This window comes from Entelurus aequoreus, linkage group LG25, assembly GCF_033978785.1.
Source record: "Entelurus aequoreus isolate RoL-2023_Sb linkage group LG25, RoL_Eaeq_v1.1, whole genome shotgun sequence".
NCBI lineage: Eukaryota > Metazoa > Chordata > Actinopteri > Syngnathiformes > Syngnathidae > Entelurus > Entelurus aequoreus.
In genome coordinates, this window is record NC_084755.1 from 19,840,198 (window position 1) to 19,864,349 (window position 24,152).

General features: G+C 38.1%; 1 protein-coding gene across 2 annotated transcripts; it reads left to right on the top strand.

Moving 5' to 3' along the window:
• Positions 1-1,160: 1,160 nt before the first annotated feature.
• Positions 1,161-22,508, top strand: LOC133642797 (cytochrome P450 2K1-like). Of its 2 annotated transcripts, XM_062037186.1 has the most exons (11): positions 1,161-2,392; positions 2,449-2,611; positions 8,164-8,313; positions 11,587-11,747; positions 11,830-12,009; positions 14,248-14,389; positions 16,238-16,422; positions 16,496-16,637; positions 16,811-16,941; positions 19,130-19,222; positions 21,286-22,508. In XM_062037186.1, exons 1-10 carry the CDS (start codon positions 2,177-2,179, stop codon positions 19,205-19,207), a joined length of 1,548 nt encoding a protein of 515 aa, XP_061893170.1. In that variant the 5' UTR covers positions 1,161-2,176; the 3' UTR covers positions 19,208-19,222; positions 21,286-22,508. The 2 variants fall into 2 exon arrangements, with proteins under 2 accessions (XP_061893170.1, XP_061893171.1); XM_062037187.1 differs by lacking the exons at positions 19,130-19,222; positions 21,286-22,508 and having other exon boundaries at positions 1,162-2,392; positions 16,811-17,280.
• The last annotated feature ends 1,644 nt before the right edge of the window (positions 22,509-24,152 follow it).

Here is a 24,152-nt window from a genome sequence, read left to right on the forward strand (position 1 = left end):
GCCAGATCCAAAAGACAAAAATCACATGAAAACAAGAAGGTAACATCTGGAACAAAGAAAGGATACACAAGAAAGAGCAAAGAGCTCCTGCAACCATCAGCCACTACAGCGGCGATTTTAACTAATGTAATTTACTACCATATATGCTTTACTATTTAGTTCTTACAACTATTATTTCCATTAAAAATATATATTTTTTGCCACTGAAATTTAATGTATTTTTTTTACCTGCCCAATTTATTTATTTTTGTCCTGTCCAGCTTCTTAGGCAAATCCCACTGTCGATGTAGATGCCCATATCAGCTGTTCAAATGTACTTTACAATAGAGAAGTGTGGGATACTTCTCTTGTTGCCTTATTTGTCTTTGAATGTATTTATGGTATCATTTGGTGCAGCCGGGCCGGAGCAGGAGGGTATAGAAAGAGGAAAAAAAGGAAGACAGAGGTGGAAATTGTGGGGACAAGAGGGGGATTAGACAGAGAGACGACAACAACAGCAAACACAACTATAACAACAACAATAGAACAACATCAGCAAATACGACATGTACAAATATGATGGTAAAAGTGATAGCAAAGGAGCAGTTAGTGAAATAAATACTAATACAGAAATGACAATGAGCATTATTACACTACAAATGGAGCAATACAAATACCAATAGAAATAACACTATTGATAATGAACAATAACAATAATTACTTCTATTATCAACAATACAATTGTTCAAATGCAACAATACGTATATGTCATGATAACTTGAAATACAAAGGAAAGCAGATAAATGGAGGGGAAGAAAGAAAAGCAAACTATATTAACCTTGTAGATTGTTATAGTAACAATAGCTTAAGCTTTGTCAGTGTGCCGTGTGTTAGCCAGTTTCCCCTAGGGCGGGGGTCGGCAACCAGCGGCTCTAGAGCCGCATGCGGCTCTTAAGCGCTGCCCTAGTGGCTCTCTGGACCTCTTTCAAAGATGTATGAAAATGCAAAACATTTTCTGTAGGAGAACAAACATGACACAAACCTTCCTAATTGCTAGAAATCTCACTGTTTATGTTATACATGCTTCACTGATGAGAGTATATGGCAAGCACCGTTTTGTTTGACCAATTTCACCGATCCTCGAACTCATCGTAGTTTGTTTACATGTACAACTTTCTCCGTCGCTGCCACAGAAAGACGTGTTTTATGTCACGCCTTCTTTGTCTCATTTTGTCCACCAAACGTTTTATGCTGTGCGTGAATGAACAAAGGGGAGCTTTGTTGATTTGCTGGAGTGCTTACCAGGCATATTTGGTCAATCCATGACCGCGAGCCAATCAGTGCTAACATGCTAAATAGGCTAGCTGTATGTACATATTGCATCATTATGCCTCATTTGTAGGTAATTTGAGCTCATTTAATTTCCTTTACTTATGTCGTCCGTGTATTTAATTTATATTTGCATGTCTCATGACATGTTATCTGTATGTAATATTGGCTGCAATTCTGTGTTGTTTGTGTGCCATGTTGTTCCGGACCACAGCAAACGTTACACAGCTCAAAAAGATTGTAATAAATTCATTAGAAGAAGACCGCCTGCGGTTTCCTTTAACTTGGACACCCACATCTATACCGTTGCCATTCTGAGCCAGTAATTTCCAGAACTTATCTCATCCTGTGAGAAGCCTCCATTTTACTAATTATTCCAAAATGTGTAGAATAAAAATTAAAATACAACATTTCTGTCAACGAAGATTTGCGTCAGCCTTTGATAGTAGGCTAACATAGCTAATATAGACACTTACATCATGTGTTGTCTTCATTATAACACTTATATAAGGCTTTTAATTTTTTGCGGCTCCAGACAGATTTGTTTTACTTATTTTAGGTCCAATATGGCTCTTTCAACATTTTGGGTTGCCGACCCCTGCCCTAGGGCAACAACATATGTTTGATGAAACGTGATTATATGCATGAGTGTATGTATGTATATGTGCTTGTATATGTACAATATGCACCTGCCCAATTCCAAACAAGGTTTAATGTGTTACATGTTTAATGGGTTGGTGATAACCCTGTAAATGTTCACACCTGTAAAAATGAGTTAAAGGGGCGTGGAAGCGCCAACTCTCCAGGGAAGAAAACAAGAGTGGAAGTCCTCCTCTCCACGCAGACGACCGCTCCTGCTGCACAAACAATGTCCCCTTTGGAGGACTTCCTGGCGTCGCTCTCGTCGAGTTCTACCACCGTGCTGGTGGGCGTCTTTGTGCTGCTCCTCTTAGCCGTTGCCACCAGGAGCTTCACTTTGCAAAGCAAGGAAAGTGAGAGGGAGCCTCCGGGGCCGAAACCATGGCCCTTGCTTGGCAACCTGCTGCAGCTAAATCTCAACAAGACCTACAAAGAGTTTTGTGAGGTAAAATTGCAACAAAGTCCTCATGTCGGCTTCTTGCTCACTGACTCTTCTGACAGCTTTCAGAACGGTACGGGTCCGTATTTACGGTCTACATGGGCACCAATAAAGTGGTGGTGCTGGCTGGATACAAGGCGGTCAAAGAGGCGCTGGTCAACCATGCAGAGGAATTTGGAGAGCGCCACATCTTCCCGATTTTTCAGGACATGAACCACGGCCATGGTGAGAGTATTCCTCTGTGACGTAATATTGTACGTTTAATGTCTAAACCATTGAAGTTACAATTTAAGTGGACGGTCCAAAGTGAACTCACTGGTGCACTTATTTATTTATTTTTGCCGTGCAGAAAAGCAACTACAAAGATAAAAAAATATATATCAAATGTAGTGCAGCATTTAAAAAAACAATTATAATAATACATGATCTATATAATAAATATTTGGATTTATAATTTTATGTGTACAGTTTTTTTAAGGATTAAAAAATAAAATTATTAAGTCAATTCGGATTTTTTTTTCTCAATTTTTTTTTCCAAGCTGTATTGTGCCCCACACTTGAAAAAAACAAAGTAATGAATAAGTAAGTTTTCTTAGTAGGAATAAAAACCTTTGTAACATTTTTCGTCAGTGCTAACCATTTTTTCAAGCTGCTGTGCTTCCTTTGTTTCTACATTTTAGTTTTGAAAAATTTGATAAAGCAACCAAGCACTCAACTTTTTAAAAACATATATTTAAAATTATTTAAGAGCTTTATTATATTTAAAGTTAAATGAAAAATATTTGTTATATTACTTTCTTTGCTGCTCTCTGTCTACCGGTATATATATATATATATATATATATATATATATATATATATATATATATATATATATATATATATATATATATATATATATATATATATATATATATATATATATATATATATATATATATATATATATATATATATATATATATACATACATACAGTATATATATACAGAGAGATATACTGTATATATACATATCTAAATGTATATATGTATATCTCTCTGTGTATATATATATATACATATATATATATATATATACATATATATATATATATATATATATATATATATATATATATATATATATATATATATATATATATATATATATATATATATATATATATATATATATATATATATATATATATATATACATATCTAAATTTAAATCTCTCTCCTTATGTGTATATATATATATACATACACATTCATACATATATATGTGTATATACATTATCTGTGTATACCAGAGGGACAAGCTGTAGAAAATGGATGGATGATATATACACACATACATGTGTATGTATATATATATATATATATATATATATATATATATATATATATATATGTGTATATATATATATATATATATATGTGTATATATATATATATAAATATATATATACACACACAGATATACTGTATATACGATGTACCTGTATATATCATATATATGTATATATATTTATAAATATGCAGTAGCTATTTGTAATATATAGCTATATCTATATGTATCTATATACATATGTATGTACAGAAATATATATACAGTATATAGATACAGAAAAATATGTGTTTGTGTGTGTATATATTAGGACTGTCAAACGAATTAAAATATTGAATCGAGATAATGACAATTAATTAATCGTGATTAATCGCAGAAAGATATACTTTTTTTGTCATTAATAATTGTACCCTACACATATAATTTTTTAGTTTTTAATACAATGACTGGAAAATTAATTTGCTTTGATAAAATGTTTTTAAAAATTATGCTTTTTGAAACAGCTCAACACGAAAACGATATAAACACATTTTTAAAGAGAATAAAAACATATTTGCAGTGCGTTGGTGTCTTGCTGGATTTTCTATTTTGTAGGAATACAGAATGTGCAATACTGCTTTAGGAGCACTTGTATTAAGAGGAGAGGAGGTACGCTTCCATGTTTAGATAGCAGTTTCACGCATTAATAACACCAAATGTGGATTGTTACGATCATGCTTTGATCGTCAAAGATGTTAGGTGATATTTTTTCTTCTTGAATACATGTTTCTGATATTCTTCACTTTACATGTTGTACAAGTTAGTAGAAGTTGTAGTTTATTTTGGACATGTTAAAACAAAGCAAAAGAAAAAAATAATGAAAAAAATGAAATATTATTAACATTACAGTAAGGTACATAAATAGAAACAAATATTTCACAATTATAACATAAAAAATGAAAACACTACATAATGGTTGGGTTTTTTCATATCCCACCCCTTATTTTATAAATCAAATAACTACCTTTCTAATCATCATTATTATTATATTCAATGATAAATGTACCGGTCTTATTACAATATATCATCAATAATCTTCAACCCACTTCACTCACTTTTCTTTGGCACAAAAATTTACACATACATAGTCACATGAATACAAGTACTAATTGACGGTAACACAAACCAATAAGTAAATAACTACCCAAATAATTACAATAATAATAATAATAATAATGTACAAACCCTCATTCTTGTACATATTGAAAATCATGTCTTTGTATCGTTTTTTTTTAAAAGAAATCTAAGGTTGGAAATTCTTTGAATTCCGCATTCAAACTATTCCATAGTTCATCTCCACATATTGTAACACAAAAGCTTATTCGTGTTGTGTGTATATTCTGAATTTGAAGATTGAAATTACCCTTTAAATCATAACCCTCTTACCTTTCAGTGAAAAACATTTTCACATTTCCAGGCCGTGAATAGTTTTTTGCTTAATATGTTATTTGTACTGTTTGTAGTTTCACAAGATCTTTAAATTTCAATAGTTTTGAATGTAAGAAAAATGTACGTATGTGATCCCTATATCCTGACTTATGAATGAACCCTATCGCTTTCTTCTGCAGGGTGATGAGTGGATATAGTGTGCTTGTGGAATTATTGCCCCAAACTTCTGCACAATAGTGCAAGTTAATGGCATTCATATCTCTGCATGACAATTATTTTAACTTTTTCTACCTACTTATTAATAACATGTAATAATCAGCCTGTTAAACATTCTGCAATTGCAGATGATCAATCAGAACAGGTTATAAAATAATATTCAATAGCGATGGTAATATTGTGTAATCAACTGTAATTCCCCAATGTGGGCTGCAGAGGGCAGTAGCAGGCATGTATTAAACCTTGTCTCAGTGGTAGTGAAGAAAAAGACGAGACCGTTCAAAGAGAGAATGTCTTCCTTCACATCGCCGCTGCCATTAAAGTACACTTAATTTCAATCTGCCAGAATTGTTTTTTTTTAAATTAGAAATATCGCATATTAAAACAGAGTCACAGAATATCATGATCAATTGAAAGACGATTTTCGTTGTTTTGTTGTTTAGACCGGATGTGAAGCGTAGCGCTCTTATTGTGAAGCCCCCAACCGGACGTGTGTGATTGGTAAGAAAAGACTTGACATGTTTTGACGAAAATCTCAGATAAAAGTGACCTTACATTTTTTCTTGTTCCTGCTGAGCTTGTAATCCATTTTACTAAAGCAATTCGAGTAACAATCGACATTTTATGTTTTTTAATGCACTTAACTGTAATCCAAATACGGACTCCAAGCTCCAAGTTCGCTCCAATGATGCTGATTGAAAGTAAAATAGTCTCATCTTGTCCGGAGAACGACTTGTCATGGCTTTGGATCTGAGGTTTCCATAAGGTCCCCCTTTCTTTGTGCAGGTTTACTAGATATTTTCGAGCCTGTGGCTCAACAGTAGCTTACGCCATCCATCCATCCATCTTCTTCCGCTTATCCGAGGTCGGGTCGCGGGGGCAGCAGCCTAAGCAGTGAAGCCCAGAGCTGGGTGCCCTTACACATTTTCCCAAACTATGGAACGGGCAAAGGGTCAAAATCGTTAATCGCGGTTTTAAAAAAATTATCGCCATCAAAGGAATTTATAGTTAACGCGTTATTATCGCATTAACTTTGACAGCCCTAATATATGTATATATATATATAAAGTCGTGATCAAAAGTTAACATACACTTTTAAAGAACATAATGTCATTCATGGCTGTTTTGAGTTTCCAATAATTTCTACAATTCTTATTTTTTTGTGATAGAGTGATTGGAGCACATACTTGTTAGTCACAAAAAACATTCATGAAGTTTGGTTCTTTTATGAATTTATTATGGGTCTACTATGGATGGATGGTACTTTTTCGTCACATGTCTTTGGTACACTAATGTGTATATTTTAGGCCATTGGTTCTTTGTTTTATTTTTGGAAAAGTATATATATCTATTTAGGGACCGAGTCCCTTTGGGACAGAAGACCCTATTGAATTTCTAGCGTTTTATTATTATACCCGCCGCCTCTTTGAGCTGTAATTTGACCCCCTTAACATGCTTCAAAACTCACCAAATTGGACACACACATCAGGACTGGCGAAAATTGCGATCTAATCAAAAAACCAAACCCCAAAACTCAAAATTGCTCTCTAGCGCCCCCTAGGAAGAAAACACAGCCTGTAACTCCCAGTAGGGATTTCGTAGAGACATGAAACAAAAACCTCCATGTAGGTCTCACTTAGACCTATATTTCATACACTGACAACCCCCAGCAAAAATCAACAGGAAGCTTGCAATTCCCCCTTCAAAACAAAAGTTGTGTAAAAACAGTCACCTTTTTTCAAACATTATATCCTTTGAGTGCGTTTGTCGTGTCGGCTTCAAATTAGCACAGGAGAGAGATTGAACCCTTCTGATTAAAAGTTGATGAAAGAGTTTTAATTACTGCTACGGTTTGGATTTTATGAGCCCTCAAAGTCGGTCCCGTCCATCGCTGCTTGCAGCTTTAATTTTATATTGCTCTTTTTATCTTTGGTATGAACATTATTATGTAAACTCGAAGTTATTATTACTTTTTTTGGTTCTGTGTTGTTGCTATTTTTGTATTACATTTTATTATTTGATCATGTTGTACTGCATTGTAATCTTTTGTTTTGTGATTGTGTGATGTTTTTTGCCTGGACCCCAGGAAGAATAGTCTCCACTGCGGTGTAGACTAATGGGGATCCTTAATAAGCTAAACTAAACTAAACTACTGAAAATCTACTGGGTCAAAAGTATGCATACAGCAATGTTAATATTTGGTTACATGTCCCTTGGCAAGTTTCACTGCAATAAGGCACTTTTGGTAGCCATCCACAAGCTTCTGGTTGAATTTTTGACCACTCCTCTTGACAAATTGGTGCAGTTCAGCTAAATTTGTTGTTTTTTTGACATGGACTTGTTTCTTCAGCATTGTCCACATGTTTAAGCCAGGACTTTGGGAAGGCCATTCTAAAACCTTAATTGTAGCCTGAGTTAGCCCTTCCTTGACCACTTTTGATGTGTGTTTGGAACACCCAACTGCGCCCAAGACCCAACCTCCGGGCTGATGATTTTAGGTTGTCCTGAAGAATTTGGAGGTAATCCTCCTTTTTCATTGTTCCATTTTACTCTCTGTAAAGCACCAGTTCCATTGGCAGCAAAACAGGCCCAGAGCATAATACTACCACCACCATGCTTGACGGTAGGTATGGTGTTCCTGGGATTAAAGGCCTCACCTTTTCTCCTCCAAACATATTGCTGGGTATTATGGCCAAACAGCTCAATTTGTATTTCATCTGACCACAGAACTTTCCTCCAGAAGGTCTTATCTTTGTCCATGTGATGTCAGATGTGTCACTTATTTCATGATGTGTTTTCCAGGAATTGTGTTTTCAAACGGAGAGTCATGGAAAGAAATGAGACGGTTTGCCCTCAGCACTCTGAGAGACTTCGGAATGGGCAAAAGACTCGCTGAAGACAAAGTCATAGAGGAGTGCAGCCACCTTATTCCCGTCATTGAGAAGTTTAAAGGTATGTCGTCACTCCGTGTGTCCTTTTTATGGCCACCATTTTTTGTTGTTGTCGAATCCCCTCGCAAAATCTGAACCGCGTCCTGAAACGGTCACATGGTATCATTTCTGGCTCCTCCCCTTTGCGGAAAAACGCCCCCCTCCATTACTCGACGCAGGGCTCAAAGGCTCGGCACATATCGTGACGTAACGTCACAAGATGAAGAACACTACCACCACCCGCAGAATATGTGCTTCAAATCATTCCACCGCTATCGGATTCTCGGCCCACCCCCAGGCCACCCGCTAGACACGCCCCTGTGACTGATCCGCTGATATATGCAGCGTTTCCCCCGTGACGTCATCAGATCCCGAATGCACGGACATTGCCAAAGTCATTGTGAGTGGAATATTCAAAATGGCTGTTTTGTGGCTGTTTAAACGATACTGTCAGATACTTTGCAGATTGGAAATATAATTGGATATGGTTTAACGGATAAGATGAAACACAATTCAGTAAAAGACTGGAAGGTCGTGAGTTCAAACCCCGGCCGAGTCATACCAAAGACTGTACAAATGGGACCCATTGCCTACCTGCTTGGCACTCAGCATCAAGGGTTGGAATTGGGGGTTAAATCACCAAAAAGATTCCCGAGCGTGGCCACCGCTGCTGCTCACTGCTCTCCTCACCTCCCAGGGTGTGAACATGGGGTTGGGTCAAATGCAGAGGGTCATTTCACCACACCTATTGTGTGTGTGACTATCGTTGGGACTCTAACTTTGACTAATTGGTATACCGGTTGGTAGAGTGGCCGTGCCAGCAACTTCAGGGTTCCAGGTTGGATCCCCGCTTCCGCCATCCAAGTCACTGCCGTTGTGTCCTTGGGCAAGACACTTTACCCACCTGCTCCCAGTGCCACCCACACTGGTTTAAATGTAACTTAGATATTGGGTTTTCACTATGTAAAGCGCTTTGAGTCACTAGAGAAAAAGCGCTATATAAATATAATTCACTTCGCTTCAATAATTTAATAAACAGTAATAAAATAACAGCAAAAAAACCCAGTAATTTAAAAAAAATTATATTATGAATACAATCGAATCATAAGTAGTAAGATTGCTATCCCTACCAAGTATGACATGGGTATGACGTTAAAGTGCATCCGGCAGTGGAGGCTCCTCTATGGGGGTCTTGGGCACCCCTTTACTACTGTTACCTCAGGTGGCCCTTGGCAAAGGCCTAGTACCTGACTACCCCCTAGCCAGGGATACGGTGAAGACCTCAACAGCGGAGCAGGCGGAAGCCGGTAGATTTAAGAACTACCACAACGTCTGCGATGGCGGAAGAAGACTGCAGCAGAAAAGGGTCCCCAGTCGTCTTGGACTCCATGCCACTGGACCCTGACTCGATTCTGTCAAGGATGGTGTGGTGACTGTCTGTGCACCAGTCTCCCCATGTTAAACTAAGTCACGCACAGGCATCCTCCATAAAGGGATACACCGTCATACTCGTTCAAGTGACCGCCGATGATGATGACATGGTAGTGTTTACATGTTTCAGTCTACTCAACATAATAGGTACAGTCGTGCTCATAAGTTTACATACCCTGGGAGAATTTATGATTTCTTGGCCATTCTTCAGAGAATATGAATGATAACACAAAAACCTTTCTTCCACTCATGCTTAATGGTTGTGTGAAGCTATTTATTGGCAAACAACTGTGTTTACTCTTTTTAAATCAAAATGACAAAAGAAAGTACCCAAATGACCCTGATCAAAAGTTTACATACCCCAGTGACTTTGATCTGATAACATGCACAAAAGTTGCCACAAACAGGTTTGAATGGCTAATCAAGGTTCCAATCCTCACCTGTGACATGTTTGTTTGTAATTAATGTGTGTGCATAAAAGGTCAGTGAGTTTCTGGGCTTCTGACAGACCATTGCATCTTTCATCCAGTGCTGCACAGATGTTTCTGGATTCTGATTCATGGGGAAGGCAAAAGAATTGTCAAAGGATCTGCGAGAAAAGGTAATTGAACTGCATAAAACAGGAAAGGGGTATTAAAAGTTATCCAAGGAATTGAGAATGCCAATCAGCAATGTTCAAACGCTGCTTAAGAAGTGGAAAATGAGGGATTCAGGTAGACCAGCAAAGATTTCAGCCACAACAGCCAGGAAAATTGTTTGAGATGCAAAGAAAAATCCACAAATAACTTCAGCTGAAATACAGGACTCTCTGAAAAATTGTGGTGTGGCTGTTTCAAGATGCACAATAAGGAGGCACTTGAAGAAAAATGGGCTGCTTGGTCGAGTGGCCAAAAAGTTGAATTTTGGTCTCATCACTCCAAATTACTTTGTTCCAGAAGTTTTGAGGCTTGTCTCTGTGCTGTTTGGCGTAATATAAGCGGGATACTTTGTGACATTTGCGACATTTGTGACACTGGCGACTCGACCATGCAGCACATTTTTCTTCAAGTGCCTCCTTATTGTGCATCTTGAAACAGCCACACCACACATTTTCAGAGAGTCCTGTATTTCAGCTGAAGTTATTTGTGGATTTTTCTTTGCATCTCAAACAATTTTCCTGGCAGTTGTGGCTGAAATCTTTGCTGGTCTACCTGAATCCCTCATTTTCCACTTCTTAATCAGCGTTTGAACACTGCTCATTGGCATTCTCAATTCCTTGGATATCTTTTTATACCCCTTTCCTGTTTTATGCAGTTCAATTACCTTTTCTCGCAGATCCTCTGACTATTCTTTTGCCCTCCCCATGACTCGGAATCCAGAAACATTTGTGCAGCACTGGATGAAAGATGCAATGGTCTGTCAGAAGCCCAGAAACTCACTGACCTTTTATACACACACATTAATTACAAACAAACAGGTCACAGGTGAAGATTGGAACCTTGATTAGCCATTCAAACCTGTTTGTGTCAACTTTTGTGCATGTTATCAGATCAAAGTCACTGGGGTATGTAAACTTTTGATCAGGGTCGTTTGGGTACTTTCTTTTGTCATTTTGATTTAAAAAGAGTAAACACAGTTGTTTGCCAATAAATAGCTTCTCACAACCATTAAGCCTGAGTGGAAGAAAGGTGTTTGTGTTATCATTCATATTCTCTGAAGAATGGCCAAGAAATCATAAATTCTCCCAGGGTATGTAAACTTATGAGCACGACGGTATACTTTCAACTAAAATATTAGTTACACCACAAATATTCAGATTGTGTGTGTTGGTAAACTTGTATAAGTACCGACAACATCCCTTAAGGAAAACCATTCTTTCTTTCAGGGCAACCATTTGACACAACTGCTCCACTGAGTAATGCCACGTCCAATATCATCTGCTCCATCGTGTACGGCAGCAGGTTTGATTACAGCGACCCTCGCTTCACCAAAATGGTGAGAAGAGCCAATGAGACCATTGTACTGAATGGATCGCCACAGACTCAGGTGAGGTTTTTTTAAAACGAACCGAGGACATGCTTTTTTTCCCCCCTCCATTCTTCAAAAACATAATCGTCACTTGTTCCAGCTTTACAACGCCTTCCCACGGCTGTTCAGCTGGAGTAAACATCGGCGGATGATGATCAAGAGGCGTGACGAAAACCTCCAGGACGTGAAGGAGCTGCTGGCCAAAGTAAAGGAGAAGCTGAACCCTGAAGTGTGCACGGGGGTAGCTGACAGCTTCTTCATTCGCAAGCAAAAAGAGGAGGTATGTCGACGCTTTCAATTAAAGGTTTCCCAATACGACTTTTTCACTTCCGATATTGGAACTTTTAAGTATGGGGCTGACACCGATACAAATCTGATACGATATCGGCACATATCATAGGACATATATTGCCAAAATATTTGGCCACGCATCCAAATGATCAGAATCAGGTGTCCTAATCCTTTGTGTATAAAATCAAGCACTTAAGCATGGAGACTGTTTCTACAAACATTTGTGAAAGAATGGGCCGCTCTCAGTGATTTCCAGCGTGGAACTGTCATAGGATGCCACCAGTGCAACAAATCCAGTCGTGAAATTTCCTCGCGCCTAAATATTCCAAAGTCAGCTGTCGGCTTTATTATAAGAAAATGAAGAGTTTGGGAACAACAGCAACTCAGCCACCAAGTGGTAGGCCACGTAAACTGACAGAGAGGGGTCAGCGAATGCTGAAGCGCATAGTGCAAAGAGGTCGCCGATTTTCTGCACAGTCAGTTGCTACAGAGCTCCAAACTTCATGTGACCTTCCAATTAGCCCACATACAGTACGCAGAGAGCTCCATGGAATGGGTTTCCATGGCCGAGCAGCTGCATCTAAGCCATACATCACCAAGTCCAATGCAAGGCATCGGATGCGGTGGTGTAAAGCACGTCGCCACTGGACTCTAGAGCAGTAGAGACGTGTTCTCTGGAGTGATCAATCACACTTTTCCATCTGGCAATCTGACGGACGAGTCTGGGTTTGGAGGTTGCCAGGAGAACGCTACATTTCGGACTGCATTGTGTTGAGTGTGAAATTTGGTGGAGGAGGAATTATGGTGTAAGGTTGTTTTTCAGGAGTTGGGTTTGGCCCCTTAGTTCCAGTAAAAGGAACTTTTAATTGCTCCAGGATACCAAAACATTTTGGACAATTCCATGCTCCCAACCTTGTGGGAACAGTTTGGAGCGGGTCACTTCCTCTTCCAACATGACTGTGCACCAGTGCACAAAGCAAGGTCCATAAAGACATGGATGACAGACTCTAGTGTGGATGAACTTGACTGGCCTGCACAGAGTCCTGACCTGAACCCGATAGAACACCTTTGGGATGAATTAGAACGGAGACTGAGAGCCAGGCCGTCTCAAACAACATCAGCGTGTGACCTCACCAATGCACTTTTGAAAGAATGGTGGAAAATTCCTATAAACACACTCCGCAACCTTGTGGACAGCCTTCCCAGAAGAGTTGAAGCTGTAATAGCTGCAAAAGGTGGACCGACATCTTATTGAACCCTATGTGTTAGGAATGGGATGGCACTTCAAGTTCATATGTGAGTCAAGGCAGGTGGCCAAATACTTTTGGCAATATAGTGTAGTTGTATTATATTGCCGTGTGTAATGTTATGTAGGTAAAAAAAAAAAAAACAGGCTATGAATTTGAATGTACTAATCACCAAAAACTAGTGCATGAATCAGGTTTAAATCGAGATTTATTACACAATTTGTTTGGAGCACACATGCTCTTTTACCTTAGTTACCTGAAAGGTAACTAGTGGTGGTTTGCTATACGCTCAGTGATCAGGTCATTGTGAGCAAATTAATGAAGTGCATTCATGTAAAACCTTTAAAAATGTTTTTGTATGACATTCCGACAGTAAAATTGCATTTGTGTCAAGATTTTATGGTTTTTTCTTAGGTTAGTTTGAATTATGTAAGCAAATAATTTACTGATTAATCACAATTATTGCATATTCAAAAGTGTGATTTTTAAAAAAAAATTTTTTTGACAGCACAACTTTGAGTTGATTTGCTTTTGGCGACATCTTGTGGTCAAAATAATTCATTAAGTTAAGCTCGTGACGCGGTAAATTAAATGATGCGGACACAGTTCTTACCTATTCCTTTCTAATACCTGTCTACCTTGGAGACTTTGTATCTGTAAGTATTATGCAACTATATTTGACAAATGTTGTGTTTTAGACTGCAATAATGTTCAATTTAGGACAGTTATCACGCTATGTTTAGCCAGAGTGCTGCCGTGTGCATAGCTGTTGTGTAGCTTATAGCCTACCATGTTTACCTTTTGTTAATGACTTCACTGAAATACAAGAAATGACCAACCTTGTGTGCTTATTGGAGGACATTTAGATGTTAAGTGGCTGTCCATCTTTGCACAAGTAAACACGCTACAGGACTGCTTGTATCGGGAGAGTTTAGGTACAAGCCAATATGTTTAAAGTTTGGTCATTGTCATTTTCCCAGGAAGCATCGAATGGAAAGAGCCACTTCAACGATGACAACATGATGTACGTTGTGGCCAACCTGTTTGCTGCAGGCACCGACACCACCGCCACCACACTGAGATGGGGCATGCTATTGATGGCCAAATATCCCCAAATACAAGGTATTGTTTCCACCAGACAGCACGGGTTCTCCACTTTGGAAGTCATGTGGCATTTGTTTACTTTGACCTACCATCCAAACTTTTTGACATTTGACATTGGGCCGGGGGCCGAAAGCCGACTGCATGTAAAGTAACTGGATATGTATATGTGTGTGTGTATGTACGTGTATATGTGTATGTATATATGTATGTGTATATATGTATATTTGTATACATGTATGTTTGTGTGTGTATATATGTATATATGTATGTATATATATGTATATTTGTATACATGTATGTTTGTGTGTGTATATATGTATGTATGTATATATGTACTAGGGCTGCAACAACTAATCGATATAAATCGATTGTAAAAATAGTTGGCGATTAATTTAGTCAGCGATCTATGCTATGCGCATGCGCAGAGGCAATTTTTGTAATTTTAAAAAAATAATAATTTTGAATTGTTTTTTTTGTGTTTTTTTTTAATTAACCTTTATTTGTAAACTGCAACATGTACAAACAGCTGAGAAACAATAATCAAAATAAGTATGGTGCCAGTATGCTGTTTTTTTTCAATAAAATACTGGAAAGGATAGAAATGTAGTTTGTCTCTTTTATCCGATTATTAATCGAAGTAATAATCGACAGATTAATCGATTATCAAATTAATCGTTAGTTGCAGCCCTAATATGTACGTATACATATATATATGTATGTGTGTGTGTGTGTATATATATATATATGTATATTTGTATACATGTATGTGTGTGTGTATATGTGTATATATATGTATGTATGTACAGTATGTATGTATGAATGTATGTATATATATATATATATATATGTATGTATATATATATATATATGTATGTATGTTTATGTGTATATATATATACATATATGTATATATATGTGTGTGTATGTATATATATATATACATATATATATATATATATATATATATATATATATGTATATGTATATATATATATATATATATATATATATATATATATATTTTATATATATATATATATATATATATATATATATATATATATATATATATATATATATATATATATATATATATATATATATATATATATATATATATAGTGTATATATATATATATTTTTTTTAATGACTAATTACATTGTAGATTGTCACTGAAGGCATCAAAACTATGAATGAACACATGTGGAGTTATGTACTTAACAAAAAAAGTGAAATAACTGAAAACATGTTTTATATTCCTAGTTTCTTCAAAATAGCCACCCTTTGCTTTGCACACAGAATTTGGAGGTAATCCTCCTTTTTCATTGTCCCATTTACTATCTGTAAAGCACCAATTCTATTGTCAACAAAACAGGCCCAGAGCATAATACTACCACCACCATGCTTGACGGTAGGAATGGTGTTCCTGGGATTAAAGGCCCCACCTTTTCTCCTCCAAACATATTGCTGGGTGTTGTGGCCAAACAGCTCAATGTTTGTTACATCTGACCACAGAACTTTCCTCCAGAAGGTCTTATCTTTGTCCATGTGATGTCCGGCCTGTTTGAGTTTGAGTTTGAGTTTTGTTTGTTTTCTTCTGGACGCTACAATACACTATTTTACTTTATTTTGTTAGGTGTGGCGGCTAATAAGAAGCCCGTACATTAAGGAGAAACCTTAAACGTATTTAAACGGGACCCCAACCCCCCCTTGAAAGCAAAATTTGGATTCAGAGCTTTTTAAGAAAAACTTTCGGGGCTTGGCGCCTATTTGAGCAGAGGCCACCGTTTTGAGAAAATGTGCTAAATGTTTGTGTTGTCCGTGTTATTTATTAGTTTCATTTTCTAAATGAAAACGCTGTCCAGAACGGGTCCATGAAGAGCTGAGCAAAGTGGTCGGAAGCCGTCAGATTCAAATGGAGGATCGCAAGAACCTTCCCTACACCGACGCCGTCATTCACGAGACGCAGAGGTTCGGCAACATCGCCCCCATGGCCATCGTGCACCAAACCAGCCGGGACGTAACCTTCAGGGGATACTTCATCAAAAAGGTTTGCTTCCCCCCCCTCGGCCCCTGCATGATCGCGACAAAGTTTGGATGTTTAGTGACGCTCTCCTCCACAGGGCACCATTGTTATCCCTCTACTTACATCCGTCCTCTACGATAAGAGTGAGTGGGAGACACCCAACACCTTCAACCCTTCCCACTTCCTGGACAAGGAGGGTAAATTCGCCAAAAAGGATGCATTCATGCCCTTCTCTGCAGGTACAGCCTTTTACACCTATTTTCTAGTTTGCCTGTGTTGTCACATTAAACCCTAAATTCCGACCCCAATGCACATGTCACTAACATTCAAGCAAGTTTGGTTGAAATAACATTGCCGCCATTAAACGAGCATCTTTGCAGGTTTTACACAACAAGACTGATTCTTTCCGCAGGCCGCAGGGTTTGTCTCGGAGAGGGTCTGGCTCGGATGGAGCTCTTCCTCTTTTTCACCACCCTCCTTCAGAACTTTCGCTTCACGCCTCCGCCCGGGGTGTCGGAGGACGAGCTGGATTTGACTCCAACGGTGGGTTTGACACTCAATCCGTCTCCTCACCAGCTGTGCGCTGTCCGTAAACTCTGACGCCTGCTTACTAATGACACACTTTGTTGTCGTCCAAATGATTTCATGATGAGAATGTAAGCAGTATACTTAGTGCAAGTATTGTAGATGATGTCATCAACTCGCTTTCTATGTACATGTCATGCTATTTTAAATAGATGAAATCATCAATAAAACACTAGACTTCTATGTTATCCAGACTAGCCTGTATATACATATATACATATATACAAAACCCCAAACCAGTGAAGTTGGCACGTTGTGTAAATGGTAAATAAAAACAGAATACAATGACTTGCAAATCCTTTTCAAGCTATATTCAATTGAATAGACTGCAAAGACAAGATATTTAACGTTCGAACTGGAAAACGTTGTGTTTTGCAATTATTAGCTCATTTGGAATTTGATGCCTGCAACATGTTTCAAAAAAGCTGGCACAAGTGGCAAAAAGACTGAGAAAGTGGAGGAATGCTCATCAAACACTTATTTGGAACATCCCACAGGTGAACAGGCTAATTGGGAACAGGTGGGTGCCATGATTGGGTATAAAAGCAGCTTCCATGAAATGCTCGGTCATTCACAAACAAGGATGGGGCGAGGGTCACCACTTTGTCAACAAATGCGTGAGCAAATTGTACAACAGTTTAAGAACAACATTTCTCAACCAGCTATTGCAAGGAATTTAGGGATTTCACCATTTACGGTCCGTAATATCATCAAAAGGTTCAGAGAATCTGGAGTAATCACTGCATGTAACATTGAATGCCCGTGACCTTCGATCTCTCAGGCGGTACTGCATCAAAAAATGACATCAGTGTGTAAAGGATATCACCACATGGGCTCAGGAACACTTCAGAAAACCACTGTCAGTAACTACAGTTTGTCGCTACATCTGTAAGTGCAAGTTAAAACTCTACTATGCAAAGTCAAAGCCATTTATCAACAACACCCAGAAACGCCGCCGGCTTCGCTGGGCCTGAGCTCATCTAAGATGGACTGATGCAAAGTGGAAAAGTCCACATTTCAAATTGTTTTTGGAAACTGTGGACGTCGTGTCCTCCGGAACAAAGAGGAAAAGAACCTTTCGGATTGTTCTAGGCACAAAGTTTAAAAGCCAGCATCTGTGATGGTATGAGGGTGTATTAGTGCCCAAGGCATGGGTAACTTACACATCTGTGAAGGCACCATTAATGCTGAAAGGTACATACAGGTTTTGAAGTAACATGTTGCCATCCAAGCAACGTTATCATGGACGCCCCTGCTTATTTCAGCAAGACAATGCCAAGCCACGTGTTACTACAGCGTGGCTTCGTAGTAAAAGAGTGCTGGTACTAGACTGGCCTGCCTGTAGTCCAGACCTGTCTCCCGTTGAAAATGTGTGGCACATTATGAAGCCTAAAATACCACAACGGAGACCCCCGGACTGTTGAACAACTTAAGCTGTACATCAAGCAAGAATGGGAAAGAATTCCACCTGAAAAGCTTCAAAAATGTGTCTCCTCAGTTGGTAAACGTTTACTGAGTGTTGTTAAAAGGAAAGGCCATGTAACACAGTGGTAAAAATGCCCCTGTGCCAACTTTTTTGCAATGTGTTGCTGCCATTAAATTCTAAGTTAATGATTATATACCTTCACTGAAAATAAGATTACCTGGAACATCAACGTTCAAAAAATCAATGGGATGGAAGTAATTGTTACTATATTTTATCATTTCCAATATTTCACGTTTCAAGGCTTTCTTAAACCATGAATTGATTAACGTGGACCCCGACTTAAAAAAGTTGAAAAACGTATTCGGGTGTTACCATTTAGTGGTCAATTGTACGGAATATGTACTATAATGTGCAATCTACTAATACAAGTTTCAATCAATCAATTCAATTTAGTCATCGATTCGTTGGATCTATGCTATGCACATGCGCTGCGGCTACGTCTAATGATGGTGGCAGTAAACCAGCCAATGACGTGTCATGTGCCGCTCACGTGACGCCACCGTCTCCTTTGGCCTGGAAACATTTGAAAAATGGCGGAGGAAAGCAGCACCGATAGTTCAGTGGATGAAACATCTTGAGGTTAATGTTTCAATGGAGAAAAGTGTCGGAACACTTTACCTTAAATACTTCAAAGAATACATTTTCCCGCAAAATGTGCAGCATGGACCTCGCCTGGCACGGAAGTACGACATTACTTCGGGAGCACCCGAAGAGGAAACATGTTGTAGCCATGGATGAAGGGAAGAACTCACGGTACGTAACTTTTTAACTCCATAGTCCGGGTACATTGATCCGTTGTTTACCAACAAAGTCGAAGAGATATCTTTGATATCATCGTTATTACCCTGTAAAGCAGGGGTCACCAACGCGGTGCCCGCGGGCACCAGGTAGCCCGTAAGGACCAGATGAGTAGCCCGCTGGCCTGTTCTAAAAATAGCTCAAATAGCAGCACTTACCAGTGAGCTGCCTCTATTTTTTAAATTGTATTTATTTACTAGCAAGCTGGTCTCGCTTTGCCCGACATTTTTAATTCTAAGAGAGACAAAACTCAAATAGAATTTGAAAATCCAAGAAAATATTTTAAAGACTTGGTCTTCACTTGTTTAAATAAATTCATTAATTTTTTTACTTTGCTTCTTATAACTTTCAGAAAGACAATTTTAGAGAAAAAATACAACCTTAAAAATGATTTTAGGATTTTTAAACACATATACCTTTTTACCTTTTAAATTCCTTCCTCTTCTTTCCTGACAATTTAAATCAATGTTCAAGTAAATGTATTTTTTTTATTGTAAAGAATAATAAATACATTTTTATTTAATTCTTCATTTTAGCTTCTGTTTTTTCGACGAAGAATATTTGTGAAATATTTCTTCAAACTTATGATTAAAATTCAAAAAAAATATTCTGGAAAATCTGTAGAATCAAATTTAAATCTTATTTCAAAGTCTTTTGAATTTCTTTTAAAAAATGTTTCTGGAAAATCTAGAAGAAATAATGATTTGTCTTTGTTAAAAATATAGCTTGGTCCAATTTGTTATATATTCTAACAAAGTGCAGATTGGATTTTAACCTATTTAAAACATGTCATCAAAATTCTAAAGTTAATCTTAATCAGGAAAAATTACTAATGATGTTCCATAAATTATTTTTTTAATTTTTTCAAAAAGATTCAAATTAGCTAGTTTTTCTCTTCTTTTTTTCGGTGGAATTTTGAATTTTAAAAAGTTAAATTGAAGATAAACTATGTTTCAAAATTTAATTGTCATTTGTTTCGTGTTTTCTCCTCTTTTAAACCGTTCAATTAAGTGCAAATATCATTAATTATTAATAATAACAGAGTTAAAGGTAAATTGAGCAAATTGGCAATTTCTGGGAATTTATTTAAGTGTGTATCAAACTGGTAGCCCTTCGCATTAATCAGTACCCAAGAAGTAGCTCTTGGTTTCAAAAAGGTTGGTGACCCCTGGTGTAAAGACTGTGATGGTTAGATACAAGAAGGACATTGATGTTACCTGCACCTTTTGTAAGAAACATGCATCCAGAGACTGTTTACCACCTGTTTTGGACTTAGACTTAGACTTAGACTTCCTTTTTATTGTCATTTAAATTTGAACTTTACAGTACAGATAAGAACGACATTTTGTTGCATTAGCTCATGGTAGTGCAGGATAAAAAAGCAATAAGGTGCAGATATACACTACCGTTCAAAAGTTTGGGGTCACCCAAACAATTTTGTGGAATAGCCTTCATTTCTAAGAACAAGAATAGACTGTCGAGTTTCAGATGAAAGTTCTCTTTTTCTGGCCATTTTGAGCGTTTCATTGACCCCACAAATGTGATGCTCCAGAAACTCAATCTGCTCAAAGGAAGGTCAGTTTTGTAGCTTCTGTAACGAGCTAAACTGTTTTCAGATGTGTGAACATGATTGCACAAGGGTTTTCTAATCATCAATTAGCCTTCTGAGCCAATGAGCAAACACATTGTACCATTAGAACACTGGAGTGATAGTTGCTGGAAATGGGCCTCTATACACCTATGTAGATATTGCACCAAAAACCAGACATTTGCAGCTAGAATAGTCATTTACCACATTAGCAATGTATAGAGTGTATTTCTTTAAAGTTAAGACTAGTTTAAAGTTATCTTCATTGAAAAGTACAGTGCTTTTCCTTCAAAAATAAGGACATTTCAATGTGACCCCAAACTTTTGAACGGTAGTGTAAATAAATAGATTACTGTACAGATAAATATATTGCACTTTTTCATATGCATCCATGTTTATGGATGTATGTTATATTGTCTTTATATTCCAGCGAGTTAATCCATTTTTGGGGGGACTTGAGGGGATAATTATGATGCGTTCAAGAGTCTTACGGCCTGAGGGAAGAAGCTGTTACAGAACCTGGAGGTTCTGCTTCAGAGGCGGCGGAACCTCTTTCTAGAGTCCAGCAGTGAAAACAGTCCTTGGCGGGGGTGGGAGGAGTCTTTGCAGATTTTCTGAGCCCTGGTCAGGGAGCGGCTTTTTGCGATCTCCTGGATAGGAGGAAGAGGAGTCCTGATGATCTTTTCCGCCGTCCTTACCACTCTCTGCAGAGACTTCCAGTCTGAGGCACTGCAGGCTCCAGTCCAGACAGAGATGCAGTTGGTCAGCAGGCTCGCTATAGTGTCTCTGTAGAATGTAGTGAGAATGGGTGGAGGAAGCTGTGCACTTTTTACCCGACGCAAAAAGTGCATGCGCGGCTGAGCTCTTTTTACAAGAGCTCCGGTGTGTAGGGACCAGGTCATATTGTCAGTTATCTGCACTGTTATGGCAGGGCATCTGTCACTTCATCCTGGACAATATTCATGACAAAATGTGTGCTTTGTTTTAAACATGTGCTATTTGGATTTACACTGTATGAGAAAACATTTGAAAAGGAATTTGACCTTTGCAACCTCATTATACTATTGGCTAAGTTTTATATTCATAAATGTAAGTTTCTCAATACCCGACCTGTTTTGTTGTGCCTTTAAAAAAATAATTAGAACTCTATGTGAAAACACTCTCGACCTCTAACAACCAAAAAGCTGTGAAAACTATGATGCTGTGTTCCAAATTTAAATTATTTACTGAACTTGTGTGAGCCTATGGCTTTGCACTTCCATCCATCCATCCATCCATCTTCTTCCGCTTATCCGAGGTCGGGTCGCGGGGGCAGCAGCCTAAGCAGGGAAGCCCAGACTTTCCTCTCCCCAACCACTTCGTCCAGCTCTTCCCGGGGGATCCCGAGGCGTTCCCAGGCCAGCCGGAAGATATAGTCTACCCAACGTGTCCTGGGTCTTCCCCGTGGCCTCCTACCGGTCGGATGTGCCCTAAACACCTGCCCAGGGAGGTGTTCGGGTGGCATCCTGACCAGATGCCCGAACCACCTCATCTGGCTCCTCTCGGTGTGGAGAAGTAGCGGATGACAGAGCTTCTCACCCTATCTCTTTGTTATATATATATATATATATTTAGCATTCTATTTTAGTTACTTTATTCAGTTTACAACTCCCTGGCGCTCTTTTGTTCTGTTTTTGTACTTATTTGGATTATTATTATTTCTCAATTGTTTGTAAATGTTGCAATTTATAAATAAAGGTTTATAAAATTAAAAAAAAAAAAAACATTGATCCGTTGTGTCCGTCTTTGTGTGTTTTTAATCTTCAGTTAACGAGATGTTTTTTAAGGAAGCGCAGCAGCAACTGTTGTGTATTAACTTTCAGAGTGTTAGGAATGTTTTGGAGAGTGCGACGACTTCATTGTCTGTGTTGTTTGGAGTGGCAACAGGCATTCATGAGTTCAGCCCGCCAGCTCTTTTTTTTTGTGAGTAACGCTAACGTTATCCCTTTGTTGCAACGCGGGGCCGCTGAGCGCCGGGACGGACAATCTTCACAGTGTCTTGGCTGAATGAGCAGGTATCAGACACCTCGGGTTCTTTGGACGTATCCTCGCTCATCCATGCGGACTGGACACTGGCCGAGGGTGGAGTCGGCTCTGTTGGTTGCTTTGTTGGGTCTGCTCCTGTCTCTGGTCATGCTCCCCCCCACCCCAACAGACGATGGCGTGGAACACCGCAGAGGCCACCACAGTGTATATGTTTTTATTTTGTTGTTGTTGTTCTACTTTTGTGGCTATGTGTAGAAGTGTCTTTAATATTTCTCTCTTAAACACATGTTTTTGTGTGCTATGGCTATGAGTTTTTTCCCCTTGGCCTCAGTCTGGACCATCTCTCCAGGGGCCCAGGCTTAGACTGATTTTTTCCCCCCAGCGTTTACCTGTTTCTCACCTTTTTTTGTACGGGGCGCCGGAAGTTGGCAGACCCTTCAGCGATCCTGTTCTGTCTCCCTGTAACGTTTGTCTGCTCTTGAATGGGACTGTGCTGAAAATATTAATTTCCCCTCGAGGATTATTAAAATATTTCTGATTCTGATTCTGATAATGTGTCTCCAGCACATTTGACTCCGTTTTGAGAATAAACGTAACAGACAGAAATATATCAGGTTGGTTTCATAATGGATCAATGTAGCCGGGCCCAATGAAGCTATATAAATCTATTTAGATTTGAGTGACGCTTTAGTATAACTAAATGTTATGAAGGTGCTGGAATATTTCATGCTATTATTCAGAGGCAGCCTAAAGTTAGTCCTTTATTATTCACAACAGAAACGTGTACAATATCTGATCCAGTTCTGATCTGATGAGTTACATTTCTCTGTTATTATTGTATTAAACTGCCGCAAGTTGTTGCTCAGATAAAATAAAATGACAAAACTTTTCTTCTACGTATAAAAAGTGCAACATGAAACAGTTTCAAGTCAACTCATCATGCTTAATTTATTACAGCATTTGGGAAGCCTGTAGTTGATTTTTATTATGTAAATGTTATATTTTTATCCAGGCCTGCCCCTAACCAATCTGGCGCCCTAGGCAAGATTTTAGGTGGCGCCCCCCCACATCGGCAGTGAAGTGTATATACTCACAAGAAACCGAATAGCTTTGTCTTTGACCTTTTTTTTTTACTTAAAGAAAGCAAATTAACAATCAGAATAGTTAACAAGATAAAAAAAAATATGAATGAATAAATGAATACAAAAAATAAAAAATGAATATATAAAATACAATATTTTTTACATACATAAACACAAAATAAAACGTGTC

Coding starts and splice junctions, on each gene's coding strand:
- LOC133642797 (XM_062037186.1), top strand. CDS start 2,177: ATGTCCCCTTTGGAGGACTTCCTGGCGTCGCTCTCGTCGAGTTCTACC. Junction 2,393..2,448: donor CCTACAAAGAGTTTTGTGAG/GTAAAATTGCAA, acceptor CTCTTCTGACAG/CTTTCAGAACGGTACGGGTC. Junction 14,390..16,237: donor CAAATATCCCCAAATACAAG/GTATTGTTTCCA, acceptor AACGCTGTCCAG/AACGGGTCCATGAAGAGCTG.